This window comes from Tyto alba, unplaced genomic scaffold (genome assembly GCF_018691265.1).
Source record: "Tyto alba isolate M040663 unplaced genomic scaffold, T.alba_DEE_v4.0 Super-Scaffold_8, whole genome shotgun sequence".
In the NCBI taxonomy this organism is placed as follows: domain Eukaryota; kingdom Metazoa; phylum Chordata; class Aves; order Strigiformes; family Tytonidae; genus Tyto; species Tyto alba.
Genome location: NW_024881329.1, coordinates 7,731,563 through 7,752,364, shown reverse-complemented (window position 1 = coordinate 7,752,364; position 20,802 = coordinate 7,731,563). Strand labels below are relative to the sequence as shown.

Here is a 20,802-nt window from a genome sequence, read left to right as displayed (position 1 = left end):
TCTGGAGGTGTCACTGAATTAGTTTTCAACACCCGTACTTCTCCCATGGTAGTAAATTGCATTTCCCACCCTGCCCGAGAAACCAAATCTGACCATCGAAAGCTCCAGTTTAACACTAGTAGGTTTTGTGGGTCCTTTTTAAATTTAGCTGCTATTATTTGAGTACTAAATTATTTATTTACAGGTCTAGCATCAGGTCACCAGGTAGGAATACCCAGAACATATAGATTTATATAGTTGGATAGATGGTTAGGAATTTTTATTTGAAGTCCTCAAAACTGTGAACTACAGTGTAACTTGACGAGGAGGTTTCATTTTCTATGGAATTAAAAAAAAAAAACCCTGAACAACCAGACAAAAACCCCAATAATCAATGCACAAAACTAACTAGTGTTCCAATTTCTGGTAAAGCAGTCTACAGCTCTTTCCAGTGTAGAAAGGAGAGTCGATATGAGTAAAATTGTTCTTTTTCATACATGTGTTATTTGGAGGAGATGACTTAAGAAGGAGAGCTGGGAGGATGCACGTGGAGTCCCTGAGAGGCAGCTACAGAAGGCAGTGGCAGCAGGAGAGGAGCGGGGACAGGACTGAGCTGGAACCAGAAGCAAAGACTGCTTGGACCTTCATGCAGGAACTTTCCAAAATCGCTTGCCATGGAAGCTGTAAACCACCGTGCTGAACTGCCTCTAGGATTTCAGCTTGTTTCTCCTGTAAAACCTTACTTGGGCCACGTGTGTTCTGCCAGCCTTCCCATTTAAACATTTGGTCTGTCCACGTGTGAGCTGCCCCCGCGCGTGGCGGAGGTGTATTGTCTGTTTAACAATTCACGTCAGTGTTTCCGTGGCTGAGACTGTTTGAAGGGTTTGATGGTTGATATGTGTGTTTGCATGTACGTGAGAAAGACCTCCTGTTGCCTGGGGGAGTTAGGCACCAGAATACCTTTGGGCCTTAGGTATCTGCACTTTTATTTTTAATATTTTTTAAAATACGGTCCTTAGCTGCTCATGGTTGAGTTAATGTTATTTTTTCTCTTAAGCCTTAGGGAGGTTCAAAAGTGACAAACGCTTCTGTATCAGTCCCAGCCACATGCATGCCCTGCCACCAGCAACCTGTGGGCACCTGTGTGTATGTGTGAAGAATTTATTGGTGCTTCAATTACACAAATGTCACTGAAGTGGCTTTCTGTTTCTAGATCTTCCTCCAAACAAATTGTTTTCTCTCACAAGATCAAAATGTTTATTCTTTGTCTCCTTTTAGACAATATCTCTGACATGTTGGTTTAAAATCCAGTAACATTATACACATTTTTCTTGCAAAGTGTGAATTTTTTTGAGACTTCTAGCTATTCATTTTTCCAGAAATCTACTATACAGTGTTCTGCCACATTAGGTTTCCCTAATAATCCATGGGAGGATGTGATCAAGATCTATTACTGCCTCTCGATGTGGATGTTACCAAATTCTGTGAACGAGCTGTAGTGGCAGTTCTTTGCTGTTTGCAGGCATTTAAATCTGTATTTGGAAAGCCTTGATGTACTAACCAGGCTTCAGAACTGTAAGGAATCAAAGGATGTCTTATGTCTTCAAGAAAACGTGGATTTTTTCTTGTTGTTGTTGTCTTTAGATCCTTTTATGGCCATTTTCAGAGCGAAATAAGAGGCCTTCAGTCATTTTATATTCTGCCGAATCTGACACTTAGAAATGTAAACGTGTCTATCAGAATGCCATTAATTGAGAATAATAAATGTCCCTTTATATGCAAAGTCTTTATATAGAGGTGACTCCTGCTGTGATTCCTGAAGGCATTTTTCCTTCAAAGCACAAGTATATCAGCACTTAAAGCAGCATTTGATATCCTCTTGCTGTTCCTGTGGCCTGAGCCTCTGCACTGCTGCAGCTTAATTTTCTTTTCTTGACACTTAACAAGGTGTGCCGTATCCAGACGTGGACCTTCTCTGCAGAAGTGCCCATGAATTAATGGAACTCAAAAATAGCCAGTGGCAGTTTTACAGAAAGTCCTGGAATTCAGAACTGGCTTGTCCTTTGGCAAAGAGAGGGAGAGGGAAAGGGATCGAGGCAGCCACATAATCAGTGCAGTTGGTGGAACAGAGTCGGTGCCCATTTACCCCAGTGGAGCCGATGACGAGTTGTTCTCTGCCACCACTTGCTGTGTAAGATCAGCTTTTGTGTGCAGTCTGCTCATGCACAGCTTTGGGCTTGTGTAAAAGTGTTAATGCATCTTGAATGATAGATCTGCAAGCTACTTAAATACGCAGCCTCAGAGAACCAGGTCTGTAGGTTTTTAAGCAGAGCTCTGTTGTAATTTAAGACTTTCGTAATAAATTTGGCACATAGTGGCCTGGTAAGATTTAATACCTCCTGTTTAAGCTTCATTCTGTCTCCTTCCTTGTTAAAAATTCCTTGCAAATGGGCAAGAAATTACCCAGGTTGACCCTTCTACTTGTAAGACTTTTAAGATGTTGGCATCCCGAAACAGGGGGACAGTGGCTCTTGTGTGACATGGCAGGAGCTTTTCCTGGGGGTGTGAGAGTGGTTCTGGATTGCGGAAGCACCAGGGGAAATTGCCAGTTCACAGTTTAGGCTGAAAATGAGGTGAACCCTGTTCATGATGAGTAAAAGTGAGTAATGATTTTAATATATTAAGGCTGCGTAAGAGATGGGGGCACAGGATTGCTCCAGTTTTATCATGCAGAATGGGAAGAAGTGGTCCCTTGGTTTAACTCTTCACTCCTCTCAGAAGAGGGTAATGTGCAGGCACCCATGCTGATTCAGACCTTAACAGCGGGATATATAGTGTCGCAATGTATTAGTTCAGGTAAAGCCACCAAATGGAGGTGAGATGGAGCCATCCATGAACTGTGTATCAAAGACTGTTTGTTCTCTGGTGTTTATAATGCAAGGCATCTGTCTTAAATGCTCAGTTCCAAAATATTTCTTTATGCACGGACAGTGTGATGCTAACTGTGGGATGCAGCTTTGCCATTTTTTTTATGCTCTATAACAAAAATATGAGCTCAGGGGCATATTATTATGATAATACATTAACATGAAGTACACCTTTTTCCTGCAAAAATAGGCATTCCTCCCACCACACTGAAGAGCAGAGAGGATATTGTCTGTGGAGGTTTGCATATTGTACTGCAAGTGTATTTTGACACTAGAAACTGAAGAAATGGGAAACTAGATATGTCTGGGGAGTAACTACTAATCTAAGTGTCAGGTTTGATACTGGCAGACTCTGTGGAACCAGTAGCTCAAATCTCCGGAGGCCTGGCGGAGCCCTTGACCTTCGTAGCAGCAGATGAACTGTTGTTATTGCTGAGGGTTGACCTCAGGGAGAGGGATGGGCAAATCTTAAACATAGAAGTGGTGCCTGTTTTGCATAGATACAGGATGTCTCAGAGCACTAATACACAGAAAGAGTTTCCCCTGATTTTCTTGGCTGTTTAAACAGTGCTGTCTGCATGCTGTGTTTGCTGGCTTCACTTCTTTCTGGAGATTGCCATGTTTCATTCCTCTGGTTGTCTATGGTTGCAATATGGGGGGTCTCTAGGCAAAAGATATGCACTGGAAGCATATTTTAAAAAAATCCAATTTTCTGATTGCTTAGGCTGTAGGAATAGTTTGTGGTGGAGCTCATTTTTTAAAAAAAATAAAATATTTTGGAGGTACCCAATCTGTATCGTTGGTGATACCGTATAAAAGTGATGAGATTTTGCCTCCCAGAGGTCAGCGTGTCAGTTGTGAAATCGGGTGTAGGCCTTTGAACACAAGATAAGTGTCCACTTGAAGTTGGCCAGCTGTCCTACTGGCAGACTAGAGAGACCCTAGCAAGTCTGATGTCAACCCAGCACCATCTTAGTGGTGGTACATACAGGGAGAGGCTGGGGGAATTGGGTTTTCCAGCCTGGAGAGGAGAAGGCAACAGGGAGATGTCACCGCTGGGGGGGTCAGAGACCACTGAGCCAAACTCTTCTCAGAGGGGAGCAGAGGCTCTCACCCAGGAGAGGAATTTGTGCCAGGCACTTCCACAGGAAAATAACCCCTGCCCCTGGCAGCTGTCGGTGGGGGTGGGCCGGGGGGTGGATGAGGCGGTGTCGGTCCTGCCACATCGCGGGAAGGAGGAACTGGCCGTCAGCGTCCTGGGGTGCGTGGGCTTTCAGCGCCCATCTGCCACTCCTCTGGTGTTGCCTGACCGACCTGTTCGGGGCTGGGGCCGGATTCCAGCTGCGGCAGGTTTGGGAATGAAGTGAAAATAAGGCTGAACCTGCGTAAAAAGTGAGAAGTCTCTGGAGAAGTCTTCTGCTGTTTAATTCTCCAAAAGCAGAGTGGCAATTGCACACCCGGCAGTTGCTGTGAAATTGCTGCTACAGATAACCAAAAATGGGATAGATTTTTTTTAACTTGGACTTTGGGGTGTCTGAAATGCAGGTATCTATTCTTTTTTCACCCAATTCCTGTTTGTAAACAGTTCAGTTAAGGACTCAAATGGATCTTGGGTTTTGCAAATACACATTCACACACTTCCATTAGGTAATAGATCCAGAGCAGAAGTTGTTTTTCCTTATCAGGTTTTTGGTTCACTGTGAATTAAGTACACTAGTGGTATATAAAGAAGAAGCAAAATAAATTAAAATTTCTTATATGCACATTACCACTTCAGTACTGTTGGCACTCAAAAAAAAACCAAAAACAAAACAAAACAAAAAAAAAAAACCAAAAAAACCCAAACCTCCTAGCACTTGAAGTAACAAATTACTCATCTTATGCTTTGCTGTGGCAGATCATGGCTTGCTTTAAAGTAACTTTCTTTTTTCCTGCGCTTAGATAATTTAGACACTCCTCTGAAAAGAGGTACCACATGGAGTGCAGTAGAGTTGAGGTAGATTGGAGAAAAGGATTACATTTTGCATGTGGAAGCAATGAATGTAGGCTGTAGATAAACGACATGGGTTTAGGGTGATCATTGCTGCTACAGCTTGATTATTTTTCTCAGGGATAGGCACTGACTCTCTCCTTCCTTTGAAGAACTACTGTATTCATGTCTGCACCGTATTTTATATAATGTTCGTGCTGACTTCTGTTCTTCCACTTCCTATCTGCTTCCCTTTCTCACCCAAAAGTAGGATGCTGCAATCACGTAACTTCTGAGTCTTGAGCAGTGGCAACAGGCTGCTACAGCAGGTTATCACAAGGGCACCCCATGGCCTATGAAAATACCTATATCATGTACTTCATGAATATAAAAGCATCTGTTCTAGAGCTTTAAAAATTAGGGTTGCAGAGAGGCTGATGTGGTCTTGGGAGCAATCAGAGCTAGGAATAATGTAGGGTTGCTCAGGAGCTCTTTAGGTTAAATAGCAAATGTTTGTAGCTGTTTGCTCACTGCAAGGTGTGCTGAGAGCGAGCTGGGATTGTTCCCCTGACCTGTGCAGCAGAGGAGAGGAGGGCATGGCAGGGCTGGAGATGTGTTCTGGGAGACCAAAGCTTGCTTCTTGTGTCCCAGCTAGATCTCCAGCTATGTTTCTCAAATACTGCATTCACTCTATGAAAAAGGCGAGTCAGGGAAAGAAGGAATCTAATATAATTTGGAAGTAATAAGGTGGACTTCAAAGCAGCCTTGCCCTTAATGACTTTTATTCTCACAAACCTGCTTTACAGATATTTATAGTCTGTGAACTTTTTCTTGAAATATCAAAATATTTGTAGCTATTTTCTTTTTTGCTTTTGAGGGGGAATAAATTACCTGGTGTCATTTGATACTGGTGAATACGTTTCTTTATTTGATAAAGAGCAGATTTTCTTTAGATTCAGTTTCTTGAACTTGTAGGAAAATTATATAGCATTGAAATGCTAGGAATTAGTCTAAATAGCCACTATGAGGTGAAAACGCTCACTCTGCTCTAACTGGCATCGTCCGGTGAAAGCCGGCTCTCAGGCTGCCTCCCTCGCTAGCTGCCCAGCCTTGTGGCAGATTGACATAATTCCCCTGTCCCTGGGGAACCATAATAGAGCACTCCCTGAAGTGCTCAAAATCCTGAAGGGAAATTAGGATACTTTTTTTTTTTTTTTTTTTTTTTTTTTTTTTTTTTTTTTTTTTTTTTTTTTTTTTTTTTTTAATGGGGTTTCTGGAGTGCTTATGTTCATCCAAAGGACTGTGGGCTATTAAATGGAGGGGTTTTTAAAGGTTTTTCTAACTGCCACACTTCCTCCCTCCCCCTCTTTTAAGTGGCTTTGGACAGTTGCAGAACTTTGATTTTGAATTTGTCTAATCTCTTGAGATATCTACATGGGGAAAACTATTGTAACTGAAAATGTCTCTGATTTTTTTTCCTTTCTTCAATTTTAATAGATATGTTTAGTCTACTTTAAAAGCTTTCTGGAGAGCCTTTTATAAATGGCTAATTTAAGCTTGTCAGGTTTTAATTATAATCTCTCTATACACAAGTTAAGATGCTTAATGCTAGTGAAAAGTTCTGAATACAAAGCAAACCTGTGTCAAGTTGCAGAGCACTCTTACCCGTCTTAATTGCTTCTGGTCTGAACTTTAACCTTAACTCTCCCATCTGTCTTACACATTCCCTTCTCTCATCACAACCACTTTCTTTCTGTAGAGTACTGAGGATCTGTCTTAATTCTGCAAGATTTTTAGTCCAGCAAAAAGCTGCCATCGGGCTGTGGATGTTCAGCTCCTTTGCCCCACTGCAGCACGATGCGCGTGGCTGGGGAGCAGCCCTGCTGCCGCGGGTGGCCCAGAGCACCCCTCACCCCTGCTAGGGTGGGACTGCTGCTGGAAGAGGGGGTACCTCGGCTATCGGAGAAGTGCCTTGGATCCCAAATGTCGTGACAACTTCTGGTCTCAGTTAAAATCTCTTCCCAACAGCATCGGTAGTGCTTTTTGTTTGCAGTTTTATGGACGTTTTCTTGGGTAGTTTATTCCTTTTTAGGACTGTTGTCTGCCTCATTTTCTAGCTATGACCCAGCCTTTGTGACAAAGGTTAGTTGCATCTTTTTGTAAGATAAGAATGAGTTTCATTCAAGCTTAGAAAATTAGCCTTGAAAATACTCAGTCAGTGCAGATTCCTTCTGGAGAGTGCATTTAAAAGTTTGAATCCAAAATTGATTTGGAAGTACTCTAATCTAAAATAACCCTGATGTTAGCATTGTTGTCTTCAACTCCTGCTAGCCCTGGCGTTCCGGTTCAGCGCATTGGCACACAGTTCCCTGATGCTGTGAAATTGAGACTCATCTGGAGATACAGACTTTTCTAAAAAGGATTGCAGAGCACTTAAGACTCCTTATTTCATTAGTTCAGTGAAGGAGTTCTTTTCAGCAGTCAGGAATCTTGTGATGAGGTGGACGAAAACTGAGGAAATCAAGCAGTAGAGACTCGCATGGAAATGGAGCAGAGCAAAAGCTGCTCAATAAGTTTTTTGGCCCAGAAGTGTAGCTTTTTTGGAGCTGAAGGTTAGTGGTTTATAATTTCTTTTTAGTCTGGGGTTTCAGGCAAAGCATTAGTAGATATATACCCGGGCCAGACTTCAGGCGGTACATTTCAGGAGGTTTTCAGTTCTGCACACTGGGCTAGGTAATATGATTTTTTTTTTTTTGCATTGTTTTTAACCAAGTGTAACCATGGGCATCTTTACGTATGTTGGTGAGAATTAAATGGAGCATAAATAACTGAACTGAAGAGCAGACTTCCACTTTAAAGGGATCAGTTGCTGCACGAAGCAGTGGTAATGATCCAGAGGAGCAGGATGCACTGAGGAAAAGAGTAAAGTGTGAGTACCATCCAAAGTGCAGGCAGCAAGTCATAAATTCTTGTAGTGGTGGTGGTCTGAAATTCAAGGAATAGGATTAGAGAGCTACTGTAGGTTAATGAAAACGGCTCCCTTAGGATCAGCTTGAATTCAACTCAGTGGTCAACCATAAGAGGAGGAATGTCTTGTGCAATTCCAACTTCTCATCCATATTCTGAATACTGTGATGCTCCTGAATGCCTAATAGAGTAGAATATGCTCTGTTACGGTATATTTGACATTGACTTCTAAGATGCTTTAAAGCAGATTAAATGTCACTCTAACGCCTCAAACCCTTAGTGCTCACTTTATTCTGGAATATATGGTGAATTGCAGCAGAGTTTTCAGAGTCTTTCTGGGGCATTTAAAAAAAAAAGTAACAGAAGAGAAAAAAAAATCTTGCCATTTTCCTTGGGTCTTTCCTGTTGTCTAGGGTAATAGTGCTCAAATCCTATCTCTATGCGTCACCTCAAAAGAACTCATTACAGAATTAGCATACAACAGCTAATGCCAAGAAACCACTTTTAATTCTTACCAGCATAATTTCTTGTAAAGAAGGGTAGCATTAATAGCCAGCTGTGGCTTGTGATCCCTGCCTTAATCAGTTGTGAATAACAAAAATTAGTTTGAGGCATATAGTTACTAGCCAACTGCAGCTATAACAAATGTTTAACGAACAGTGTTGCACTGGGGTCTGCATACTTTTCTCTGTGAATGAAAGGGGAAATGGCCAGGAACAGGACTTTTCTCTGTCCTAATAATAGTAGTGAAATGGGGTAGAGTAAAATGTGTCTGTGGAGGCAAACTGTGGCGAAGTAAGACTTAAGCTATACCTCGGTAAACAGAAGAACAGAAGCAGTTAAAGTACTTAGCCTCTGCTTTCTGTGTCTTCTCTATCTTTGTGGCATTAAGAGAACAACAACTTCAGTTGATACTATTTGCGGTATACAGCAGGTTCTTTCTGACAAACTTCACCGTGCCCTTTTTCTAATATTAAATTGCCTTTGCCAGAGCAGTTGAGTGAGAAGGGTCAGCAGTGTGATGGGAAGGACCGTTCCAAGTGTTGTTAAACTGCCTGCGAGGCCAGGATATTCAGGGACCTCTTGTAGTCTGGTCATTCTCAGAAAGAAGCTGTAACTGAGCAAGATGCACTCTTGTCCTCTTTCTGGCTCCTGCTAGAGAGAGCAAGACAGCGCTGGCTTACTGTCCTGCTCAAATTCTCCTTTGCCTCCCAGCGACCTCTGGGTGGGCAGAGGATTTTAGAAGGGAGCTCGTAGTAGGACTTTCAAGGTAATTTCAGGCCCCTGAAGTATAGCTAGGCATTGCTGTGTTGACTGCGTGTGTGGTCCAGATAAATCCTGTCAAGTTGCACTAGATGTGAGCCATTTTTGGCACCTCTTCTGAGACTTGTTCGTGTACAACTGAAGCTTACCAAAGCAACTCCACAAATTTCATGACTTTACTATGTTGCCAGCCTTTTGGGAGCTTGTATAGTGTCATTCAAAACTTCAGGGCTTGCAGATAGTTAGGGTATTGTTCAAATCCATGATACAAATTCAGTTTCCTAAATCAGTATTTATTGGTTACTTATACAGTGATCACCAATGCAGAACTGCGATTGAGAGTCTACACACTCAGAACCTTAACACAAAAACTTTGGAACTGTGACCACCTCAGCCCCTCTCTTATACAACAGGAAAAACATATCCCTTTGAAATACCGGGGAGGGGGGCTGGCAGTGGGGACAGACGCATGACACAGGAGATGGGATGCTCTCTTAACCTTGGTTTTTCTTCACTACTTTCATGAGACAAAATTCCAGTCTGCTTTTATTTTTTAAATCAGCAAACTGATTATATATTGTAAAAGATCACTGTTTTCATGGGTGAGTAGTAATTACTGAGTAATGGCTTAAAACATTTCCTGAAGGAACATAAAGCTGTTTTTAAAAGTCAAGAGTACATTAAAAGGATTACCATGTAGATTTGATTTTTAGATAACACTAAAATGGATCCCAAATGGACTTATGAAAAGGGATGCTATCTCTTTAATGGAAAGTGCATGGTCTGACAGCTCAGCATGCAAATGGTCCTGTAAAGGACTGTCTGTTGTGTTTTTTCCTTTCAACAAGAAGAGAAGGAAATAGCTCTCCTTGTCTTTCTCCTTTCAACTTTTAATAGCAGATGGATTGGTCTGGTTGTGCTAGGAAAGAGAGAAGAGGCTAGGTTTGGGCAATAACTGAATTTTTCTGAATCACTAGGGAGGTGTATTTCATGACTTCTAGAAGTTCAGAAGCACTTGTATCTCTGACATGGATTGCATTAAGTAGATAGACTCCCTCCATATTTTCTATAGGTGAATTTTTACTTATGTCTTGGAAATGAAGAAAATATGCAAATAAATTATAGTCCTTGCATATCTATTGTACTAATCTTGTGCAGGACATGAGCATCAATGCTTGGTTTTGCAGTAAGTTTGGACAGGGGCAGGAGGGGCTGCTGTTTTCATAATACAGTAACTTGCAATCAGTGTAGTGTTTGCTATTTAGAGTTGCCAGCACAACTTTCTGGTGATTGATGGTGTAAAATATGCTTTTGCCCTGAGTAGGATTTCTTCTAGAAACATGTAAAATACTTTATTCATATTTCACTAAATACAGAGCACCAGGATTCCAAATTCTTTTGTGGTATTGCAAAAATTATTATAGGCTCCAAAAGTCTTGAGAAATTTCTATAAGCCTGTGAAAGCTTTAGATTGGATAGTCATCATTGCCTGCATTAAGGCCTGTGACAGATTGCTTCATCAGTGTACACAGAGCAGAACATCAAATGGCCATTTGGCAGTGGGCACTGAAATTCTATTAAGGTTGCCGAAAGCTTAGGTTGACATTGTATATGTCTGCAAAGAGGCAGAAGAAAAGATTATGATGATGATGATTGTGCAATGATATAGTTCTATTCTCCTTAAAATATTCACATATATAGTGTACCAAATCTGTCAGGGTGATGTTAATGTTTCACTGCTAAACCTAAGCTTTTCTACCTCACACATCTTTGCTTATGTCTTGAAACCTCAGTAGTAATATGTTAAACAGTGCATTTTAACTGGAAGATGAGAATTGTGTACTATTACACATGTGCCTGGAAGTAATTGACTTGAGTTTTTACTTCTCAAACACTCTTTGGGATTTTTAACTTGATATAGGTTTTTTTCTGGCTTATTTTCTTCCCATTTTGGCAAGGGGAGGGACAAAAAACTTCCTGCATTTAACATTGGTACGTAGGTTATTTTTAAATGAGCTGAAAAGTCAGGGATAAGTTCTTACCTTTGTGACCATGTGACTCCAAGACTTCTTCCATTGGTTTGCTTTGACAGCCAAACCTGCTGAATAGAAAACTTTTGAGTTTAAGTGTCTTTTCAGTGGTCACCTGCAAACTGATGGAATATTGAGGAATATGGAACAAATTTCAGGCTAGTCATCCCTAATAATACTCTCATCTGTGATGTTCTTATACTGTGGGAAAGGTGGTTTGAGGGTAGTCATTCCATTGCCAGACTTTTTTCTACTACAGACACTGAAGGGGGGAACTGGCCACCTAAAATCAGAACCTTTGCTAGACTGTAGGATGCTGAAGTGTGACTAATCAAGAAAATTTGATCAGAATGTTCCCAGACTAAGTTGAAGGTGGAACAGATCTGCATGTCTTTTTACTGTTCCCAGGACTTCAAACAGTAAAAATGGATTTTACTGAAACACTGCATGTGCTAAGAATAAGCTTTGGACATATGCCAATTATGAAAAATTAAAGCTCAAACAAGCATATTTTATGAGCACAGGGAAAATGTTGCTTACCGCAATGATTTATAGAAACTGTTTTGCAGCAACAATTACTATGATTTGCATTTAGTCCTGCTGCCATGTGTTCCTTTATAGCTACAAGTTGTCCTCTGGTAAGAGCAACTCCGTAATAGAGTGAGTCTTAAAGCAGGTACTGGAAGTCTCAGAATTTTGGGGCAAAATTTAAAATCTAGATTCTAACCCTAAACCTTGTGTCCTGAAACAGGATCTACATTGGTACAGATTAAAACAATGCAAATTATTATTTTGGGTATCTTGGTCTGTCTGAGCAAATGACTTGAAAACAAGGCCTCTGCAGGTGGAATTGGAGGGGGGTTTAAGCCTCTCATGAAGCTTTAAAAATGCTGTGTTATTCAGAGGAGACCTATAGCACAGTTAAAATAGAAGTACTGATTAAAATGCTGTTTCTCCTATTAACTGCCCTCTCCAACTACTTTTTTTTTTTTGCCATGCTTGGGGAATTTGTTCAGTAATGATTCAGAAGAAAGAATACCACAAATGAATTGCTAAAGCCACTGTAAAAATCACCTGCTATATATTGCAGCATGAAACTGGAAATGAAACAAGATTGTGGTTACTCATTGAATAATTTTGATGAATGGTCTAAGGCTTGTTCATAAGCGTTTAGTTGCAAGTACTTGGTGTTCCAAATGTAATGTTTTAATTGGATATACAGATGACATGATGAGTTTCACCTTGCTGGTCATAATTCTTCAAATGAAATTCTTGGTGAAGATGCCTGAGACAGTGTACTCAGTTCAGTGGAAGTGCATGGTTTAACTTGTTTCACAGGGTGTAATATTCATAGAAGGTGAGTAATACAATACTGGGAACACAAAGTGAGTTTCTTTTTAAGGGAATGAAATTCACTGCGCCTTTTTGGCAGTAACTCTCTGCATTTACTTAAGTGGGTGATGCAGGGCTCTAATGCTTTTAAATGATATCAGATCCTCTGATAAAAGACATAAGACTGCAGCTTATTTATTGTGATGAGACAAGAATTAATAAGATTACTCCTACTCTTCAGTTACTTTTTCATCTTTTGCAGCCAAATGCTGGGGGTTTTGTTAGCAGGCAAAAGAAGGTCAGCTCATTTAAAGAGTGTTGATGCTAGAAATAAACATTTTTTTTCTCTCAAGTAGAACTCTGAAACCTAGGCTCAATTGCCCTACTGCCAAAACTCTGGTCTTCAAACCAGAATTGCTTTTAGCACTGGAATGCTGCATCCCTATAATAACCACTTACATAAATTAAAAAAAAAATTCCAAACCAAAAACCACCAAAAATACCCCCACAGAAAAGCCCAAACAAAACCATTTAAAAAAAAAAAAAAAAGAAAAGAAAGAAGTGCAACATAAACCTGCAATAATTGTGGTCTTTGGCAGAGAGGTTGTTCATAAATGTGGTAACTGTGTCTGAAAGGCACTGCTCAAGCAAGAATTTGTGGTGGAGAATGAAACATGATTCCCGTTCTGTGTTGTGCAAGGTGCTGTACAACTGCGTAGGAAGCACTGCGCCGGAGTGGTTGTCACAAACATTTGAGAGAGTAGATGTATTTTGTGTGTGTGTAGTTACCTGCTTTGTTGCTGAGCAAGCTTTTATGGTAAAAGTAGCTAATCTGAGGAAAAGTTTTGTTTTTTTAAAACACACACACACAAAAACAAACCAAACCAAACCAAAAAAAAACCACACCAAGAAACTTGCAGAGGGAAAGAGTTAAAGCCATCTGCCTGAAAGCATTGTGTAAAACATACACACAATGTTGGGGAAATAAGCCAATTATGTGTGCTTCACAGGAGGTGGGGGACTGACCTTTGTGTATAATTAGTTCTTTTATTTAAAGCAAAGATTTTGAATAGAATAACTAATTAGCTGTCATAAATGGCAAATTGAAGATTTTGGCCAGATTCCTTGGGGAGTGTGGGAGGATGTCCCTCCTCCCAGCCCATACTGTACGCTCTGGTGCTCATTAGGGCTGGTTTTAGCTCTCTGCGGTGGTAATGAGGAGCGCAGTGGCGGCACTTCTCGGAGCCCCCTCTAACAAGGCATGAAATGCAGGTGGAGGAGAACCGCCTTCAGCTCCTGCCGCTTTCGCTCCGCACATGTGGGTGCAGCGGAGGGCTCGGGTGGGAGAGTGGGAGGCCGAGGGGGGCTGCGGGAAGTTGGAGGGGGGTCTGAAAAGTCGTGGTGATATCACCTGTGTTTTATGCTCTGGACTTGACTGTATAAAATATAGGCAAGCTGCGAAGCCTTGAGGCATATATCATTAGCTAACAGTCCCGCGTTACTCTTTCAGACCAATTAACCTTTAGAGTTGCATTAAAGAAATTAGGTGGTGAACTTCCATGCTTTCAGAGGGGACGAGTAGCTCCCTTGCAGACCAGAGCACCGTGGAGCCATACGCCATAGGACCATTGCAGATAACTGTTATTTAAAAGGTCTACCATTTATAAAAAGTTCCCAGGCTCTCTTGGAAACAAGGCTTTATGAACAGTGCCCTTAGAGGAACTGCAGCTGATTGCTATGTGAATAGAAATATCAGTAAAAAGGCTTAGAAAAATTTAGAGGTGTACTTAGTGGACGCTTGTGTTACAAAGCCAGATGAATAATTTTACAGAAAGACCCTGACTGAGAAGATATGGGCTGATTAAAGCTGGTTTGTCTGACTGTGAATAGAGGTAAAGTTTAGATTACTCTCTACAATAACAGCTTCTTTAGACACAGCCATAAATTTCAGTATGTCCAGAGGTGGTGTCTATAATTTTTTAATGTGCATTGGAGCTCCGAGCACTCAGAACAGGTTTTGTTTTGTATTTACCAGCAGCAAGTCTATTAAGCTGTAAAGGGCAAAGAAGGGAGTGTAGGTAGCCAAAAATAGAAAGGCTTCATCTACTGTTTCTAAGAAAAGTTAGCAATGGATGGCTAGCAACAGGAGAGGAGAGAGCAACTTGATGGTACTTTCAGAATTTGATAATTGGTCAGCATTCCTTTTGTGATCACATATTTAAACAGGTGAGTGTCCAACTGTTAATTTTTCTACTTCTGCAACACTACTTCTCATTTTTTAATCCTCGCCCACAGAGCACACATGGAATTTGTCAAAGGTGATCCTTTTGTTTCTTGACAGCCCTGGTTAGACACCACATACCCCCGATCAAATTGAATTAGATATCTTGTCACTTTTTGGTAAGTACTGGGGAAAAATCTACGTAGAGAAATGAAGCAGCATCACAGTCTCACAGTTGGGAAATTTCCAAAAAGAAAGAGCAGCTCTCCGGGTGTTTTCTGCATGCAAAGCCCAGACTGTTTGGGGTTTGCTGGAAGGGAGACAGGAGGAGGAAAGTGGGGTTTGGTGTTGTCTGTGTCCGCTCTCCGCAAGTCTCTGGCTGTGAAAGGGGTTAAGTTTTCGAGATGCTGCTCTCTTGTTGCTTGGAAATGACATGGCAAGCATTGGAGGAACCCTTGCTGATCAAGTTTGGCAGTTTTTGAAATTTTGTTTCACACCTTGCCTTCTGTGTCAACTCACCAGCTAATTGCAGCTGCAACTTTCTGTAGTGGCGTGTGTGCTCTGCGCAGACCGGTTGGTTGGAATGTCGGAGGGAAGCCTCGCAGACCAAAATGTAATTTCAAAACACTGAACCTGACCAGCAGAGGCTGACCTTGCTCGTTATTATCTGAGTGGGAATAGCAGCTTTGAACATCATATGATCTCTGAAATGGTACCTTTTTTCATTAGAAAGCCCCCTGCTGAACACTGACCAAATACATAGCTTTTTTCCTTGCTTAAGGTACTGTTTAAAAAAATATATATATGTTCCTTTGCTAGTTATTAGAAGGAAATCAAAGTGTTACGTTCCTCTTATTCGCAGAAGCCTCTCATAAGACAATGGTGTGCTTGCAGTAGTGGGGAACTGAGATGGCCACGGTGAGCAAGGGCTGCCAGGGCCACAGATGGAACAAGAACCACCACCACAGCCAGCCCACAGCCGCCCGGGCCTTCTGGCCACCCCGGGAGACCCTCCTCACCTGCCAGCCTGCCCTTGCTGATGCTCCAGCCAGGGTTTCATCCCTGCACAGCTGCCCTTGCGCTTGACCATGCTGCTGTTACAGTGGACCCCTCGCTCTGGGCCAGGGCAGCTGTAACGCTGAAGGGGCATTGGTTTCGGGACTCGAGGGCCTTGGGAAATCCCATCTGGCTGAAGGTCTGAATCGCAAAGATGATCTCAAACCCCACCCAAGCAGCAGTTCTCTTGTGAGGGGGTTTAAGGCGCTCTGGTTATCTAGAATCTGCATTTTGAAATCTGCAGCACCTCCAGACACAGGATCCTCAAGTTACCTAGCTGAACCTTGCAACAGAATCATATGATGACCCCCCTTGTAAAAATCCTCTTCGGCTTCTAAGGGTATGCAGCTCACATTTAGGGGGGTGGGTAATGACTCACTGGTGTCTGGCGCTCCTAACTTAAAATATCATTTGCACATCTAGGTCTTAGTTTTCATGGGTGCAAACTATTTACTTTCATCACTGGTACTGATCTTACACAGTTTGCAAATGCAAATTCATGTATGTACCCTTCTGTGCCTCAGAATAAGGAAGTCTCTTCTCACAATGTGCTGTTTTCATGGCATGGAGTTGAAGAGAGCATGGCGTGAAGGCTTTAAGTTTTCTGAAACAGAAATCACTCAAAAAGTGAAGCTTCTCTTTGCTCCTAAAATGTATTCTGCCAATTAAAAAAAAAAAAAAAAGTGCTGTGTCCAGAACCATGGGGCCACTTCCCTCGTTCTCATAAGAAACTCTCACCAGGAGCACAGGACCTCTGCAGCCTGACCCCTAGCACCTGCAGAATATCACACTTCTGACCCTTCCCTGCCTTTTCCCCCTTTCCAAACGTGCTGGTGTTTCTCTGTGGCTGTGTATATAGAATTTCTCTCAAGAGCATTATGGGTTGTGTATGTGGCAGTGAAACGCAGATTTAAGTTTTCACTTAATTATTGCCTATTTGTCACTGGTGTCAAAAGTTTGCTTGTATTGACTCTGCAGGTGGGTTTAGAGTATGCCATAGCAAATAGTAGGAGGGCTCTTTAAGCCCTAAGGGTTTTTGAATGTTACTTGACCTGTCTCCGTGCTGCTGAAACCACTTTGATAACAAATGGATCAATACCTCGCTGTTTGTGTAGAGGTGTCTTAAGTGCTATTGTCGTCTGCTTGCAGCTCTGACAAAGCAATTATTACTGTAGGAGTGGTGGGTTTTACATGTGCTGACCATTAGCCACCATCAGGTCACCCTGGCTTTTAAGGAAAGCAGCAAATGTCACTTATTACAGTGGTGCTGACTCGGTCCTCTCTGGTTAAGGGACTGTTAATAATTCCATTCTCAAGTTGCTACTTTCTGGAACATCCAGTACTTCCTACAGAAATGGTGACTTAACTTGGTGTAAGAGTATGTAACCAGTGACACCCACTACCGTAGCCAGACTGGCCCCTCTCATCATCTCTGCATTGGTTAAGCCCATGACATGCTTGTTACAGGCCCAGCATTGCCATTTTTAGTGATTGACACAAGTACAAATAAAAACCAGTAACAAAGTAAAATCAAGACTCTAGAGAAAATGGGATTTTGGCATCTCATGAGTTCACTTCTTCTTTCATCATCTCCTGTCCCCTTCCTCTCCCACAGTGTAATCCTTGTTTACTTTTCCACCTTGCCTGTTGATTCCATAAAATCCTCTCCTGCCTCCCTCTTAAACTGAGAAAGGCAACAGGTTTCACACCCGCGGCCGGCCTCACCATGAGAAGCAGTAGCTGCTTGGGGGAGAGGAAGAAGCTGGAGACATCAGTGTGAGGAAGGTGGCCACAGCAAGTCTCCACCAGCCCAGCAACTTGAGTGTCCTGTCACCATCTCATACCCAGCTAGTTCATTCTTGCTTTGCAGTCCCCACAGGGGTTTCTAGGGAGGAAAAAACTCCTGGCTTTTTACTACCTTCCCCAGCAGTACAAGAGGAGAAGGAAAGCTCTGCTTTGTTTAAGGAGCGTGGCTTCACTAGTGGTAGAGGGGCACTGGCTGGGTTATTCTCAGCAGTCCTCAAGGGCTTTTGAATAACATTTAGTTTAGAGCAGCACCTGAGATGCTGTAGCTTTCACTGAGGTCTCTGTGGCCAGTGGGGTTCACAAGAGGAAAACCAGTGGCATACCACATCTTTTTATATCCACTCCTCTCCTTTCTCCATCAAGCTTGATCCAGCCAAGATGTTGGACTGGGGGTACATACGGTGGTGGCCCTTCTGATCTTCTTAATTGCCTGTGGCAGGTAATTAACAACACAAGGGTACTGGTAATGAAGGAAAAAGCAAATGTTGAAATTGTAGCCAGTTTATTCTGCTGCAAGATGTTAATTAAAAAAAGCCTGGTGCTTTGTCAGCCCTACCCTTAGGAAAAAAGGGCTGCGTTCTTGCAAGTGTCACACTCCTACTTAACCCAGGACAGCAAATGAAGTTTAAATTCCTTTGACTGTCAGCTTCTTGCAACGTGAACTCCTTGTAACAAAACCAGCAGCAGTATTTGCTCACAGATCTACCTACAGCTCACAGTGCTACCCCAAATGCAGGCAAGCTCTTCAAGCTGTTAGGATATCTTCTAAATGAAATGCTGTGTTTGCATTGCAGGTGTGCCGATGCTATCTGTACAACCCAAGGGGAAGCAGAAGGGCTGTGCTGGCTGCAACCGGAAGATCAAGGACCGGTACCTGCTGAAGGCTCTGGATAAGTATTGGCATGAAGACTGTCTAAAGTGTGCCTGCTGTGACTGTCGTCTTGGAGAGGTTGGATCAACTCTTTACACAAAAGCAAATCTCATTCTTTGCCGCAGAGATTACCTGAGGTAAATAGAGGAACGTACTGTGGGCTCTTCCCAAAGCCTCTCAGTGTGCTGCTAGCTGTTTGTCTTTCTAAACCTCTGCTATGAAAACATGTACTTGTGCATGGTCAGCCCTGCCCAGAAGAGGTTGGAGTTTCTTCCTCTGTCTAAGCATGGCTTTTTATTTGCACTTAACGTATTTTGTAGTCAGGGAGGTGGAATCCTATTTTTAGGTCAAGGTAGAAGGAGGAGGGCATGACTTAATGCTTTATTATGAACCAACAAGAACAAAAACAAACAGTGCTTGCTGAGAAGATTAGGAAAAGAGTGTTAATTCTTCTAGAATATCTTTGATGTTATATTCCTGCATATTGACTGAGATCTGACCAAGCCTTTACCTTTTCTTTTTCAGTGATAGCTTTTAGATAGACTTCTACTGAGTAAGGTTCCTCCCAAGGGGCTCTTGTCTCTTCCCTAAGTAAACAGAGCAAAACACTACAAAACTACATATCAACTTAAAAAAATTTTTCTTCATGAAGAAGTCTGCAGAGACCATCACTAACTGAATTAGAACTACCCTGTCAGTGTGTGTCTGCAATGCATAACAACACATGGGATTTTTTGCCTGGTGTGTATGCGGGTTTTGTACAAAATACTTTATATAAACACAAATTCATTTTAGTAAGACAGCAGGCCTAATCCAAACATTCTTATGAGGGTCACACTGTAAAACACTTCAAGTTTTGCTTTGTTTTTCCTTTGAAAGAATGTACTTGATCTCTAGCTGACATGTGTGTGTTGTTTTTTTTTTTCCCCAAAGCACTGATAGCATTTCCTATGCAACCTCAACCAGCAAACACACATGAAGCAGAACAAAAACAACATGCTGTTTTAAGATAGGGAGGTAAAATGCTATCTAACCTTGTGGTGTCCAGAGGCTGGCTAGATCAGTCTCAACGATCAGATGCTTCATGTGTTTCAATGTAAAACATATTCCTGAAAATCTTTAGGAAGTATTTTCTTAGTAAACTTGAACAAAGAAGTTTCTCTTTGTAAAGATGAGAGATTAAGCACTGAGCCAAATAGAAGAAATAAGTTTACTAACTGCCATATGGGAGCTGTCACCTTGCCTTCCAGTCAGACAGTGCACAAGAGCATCCTGTCCACATGAGGATTTTTGCTCCTGTTTGAGCTGAAACTCTCCAGGGCACACATGAAATGTCTCAGCTAAGATTCAGTCACACAGGCAGAAGTCACAGGTCCACACTGGGTTAGGTGGGATGTGTCCTCAAAAAGTAAGTGAGGAGGACTCACTTGGGTAAGGGTGGAACGCATCTGAAGGGGAAAAGACAGGATAAGCAGCCTTTGGAAAGGTGGGGAGGGTGTGGGGAGGAAAGAGTTGACTATCAGCACTATCATGAAATATTTTTTGTACCTTGCTTAAGTCTGAGTATTTGCTAATGCTACAAATCACTTGCTCTGGAAGTATCCTTAACCCTGTCTGTGCTAAACTGAAAAAACTGAGCTCCAGAAGCTTCTTTAACACACAGATTTCTAAACCCAAATTAGCATTTTGGTTCTTCACTGACTCTCAGTTCAGCTGTACTCTTTTCTGTGTTGTGGACATAATTCTGTGTCAACAAAGAACATAACAGGTCTTGATCTCCCCTTGTTGAGGACTGTATAATTTCTCTTCATCATAGTATCACAGTTGGGTCCTGCTAGGTAGTAAGCATAAGGATCCCCAAAACCTCTCAGGAGAGCTTCTTCTAGGAATAGTCTTCTTTCCAGAAAACATAGGCTGCATTAGTTACTGGAATGTTTCTTTATACTTCATCTTTTCTTTATCCTGTTTGCACCCAGCTTGCCAAGCAATCCAGGTCTCTTCATCAGTCATCCTCCTCTTCATTATTTATCACTTCTGTAGACTTTGTCATTTGTGCATTTGATATACAGTGCTGTGTTTGTTTTGGTTTTGTGTTTTTTTTTAGTCTGACCTGGAAGATAAATATTCAGCATTGTTCTATGTGTTACAGAACCCTACTAGAAATAGTCAACTAGGTGATGATTCCCATTTAGATTTGCTTTCTGAGACCTGTGAGCCACCCCATGTTTTGTCCATTTAATGAGCACCATACTGATTTTGGTTTGTTCTAGTTTCATAACAAAAATAATGTGCAGCATCAAATCAGGCACGTTAAAGTGCTGAAGGAGAGCAGTATTGATGCTGTTAAACTTACCTTTTTATCACTGCACTTGTAGAGCATT

At 41.8% G+C, this 20,802-nt stretch overlaps 1 protein-coding gene across 5 annotated transcripts in view; it reads left to right on the top strand.

The window, feature by feature from the left end:
• The window catches only part of LMO1 (LIM domain only 1), a 69,277-nt gene that overhangs the window by 34,051 nt on the left and 14,424 nt on the right, over positions 1–20,802 (top strand). For all 5 annotated transcript variants that reach the window (XM_033006852.2, XM_033006853.2, XM_042785120.1 and 2 more), the window contains one exon: positions 18,345–18,558. In XM_033006852.2, coding sequence (XP_032862743.1) covers positions 18,345–18,558 — 214 coding nt within the window. The remainder of the gene's footprint in view (positions 1–18,344; positions 18,559–20,802) is intronic.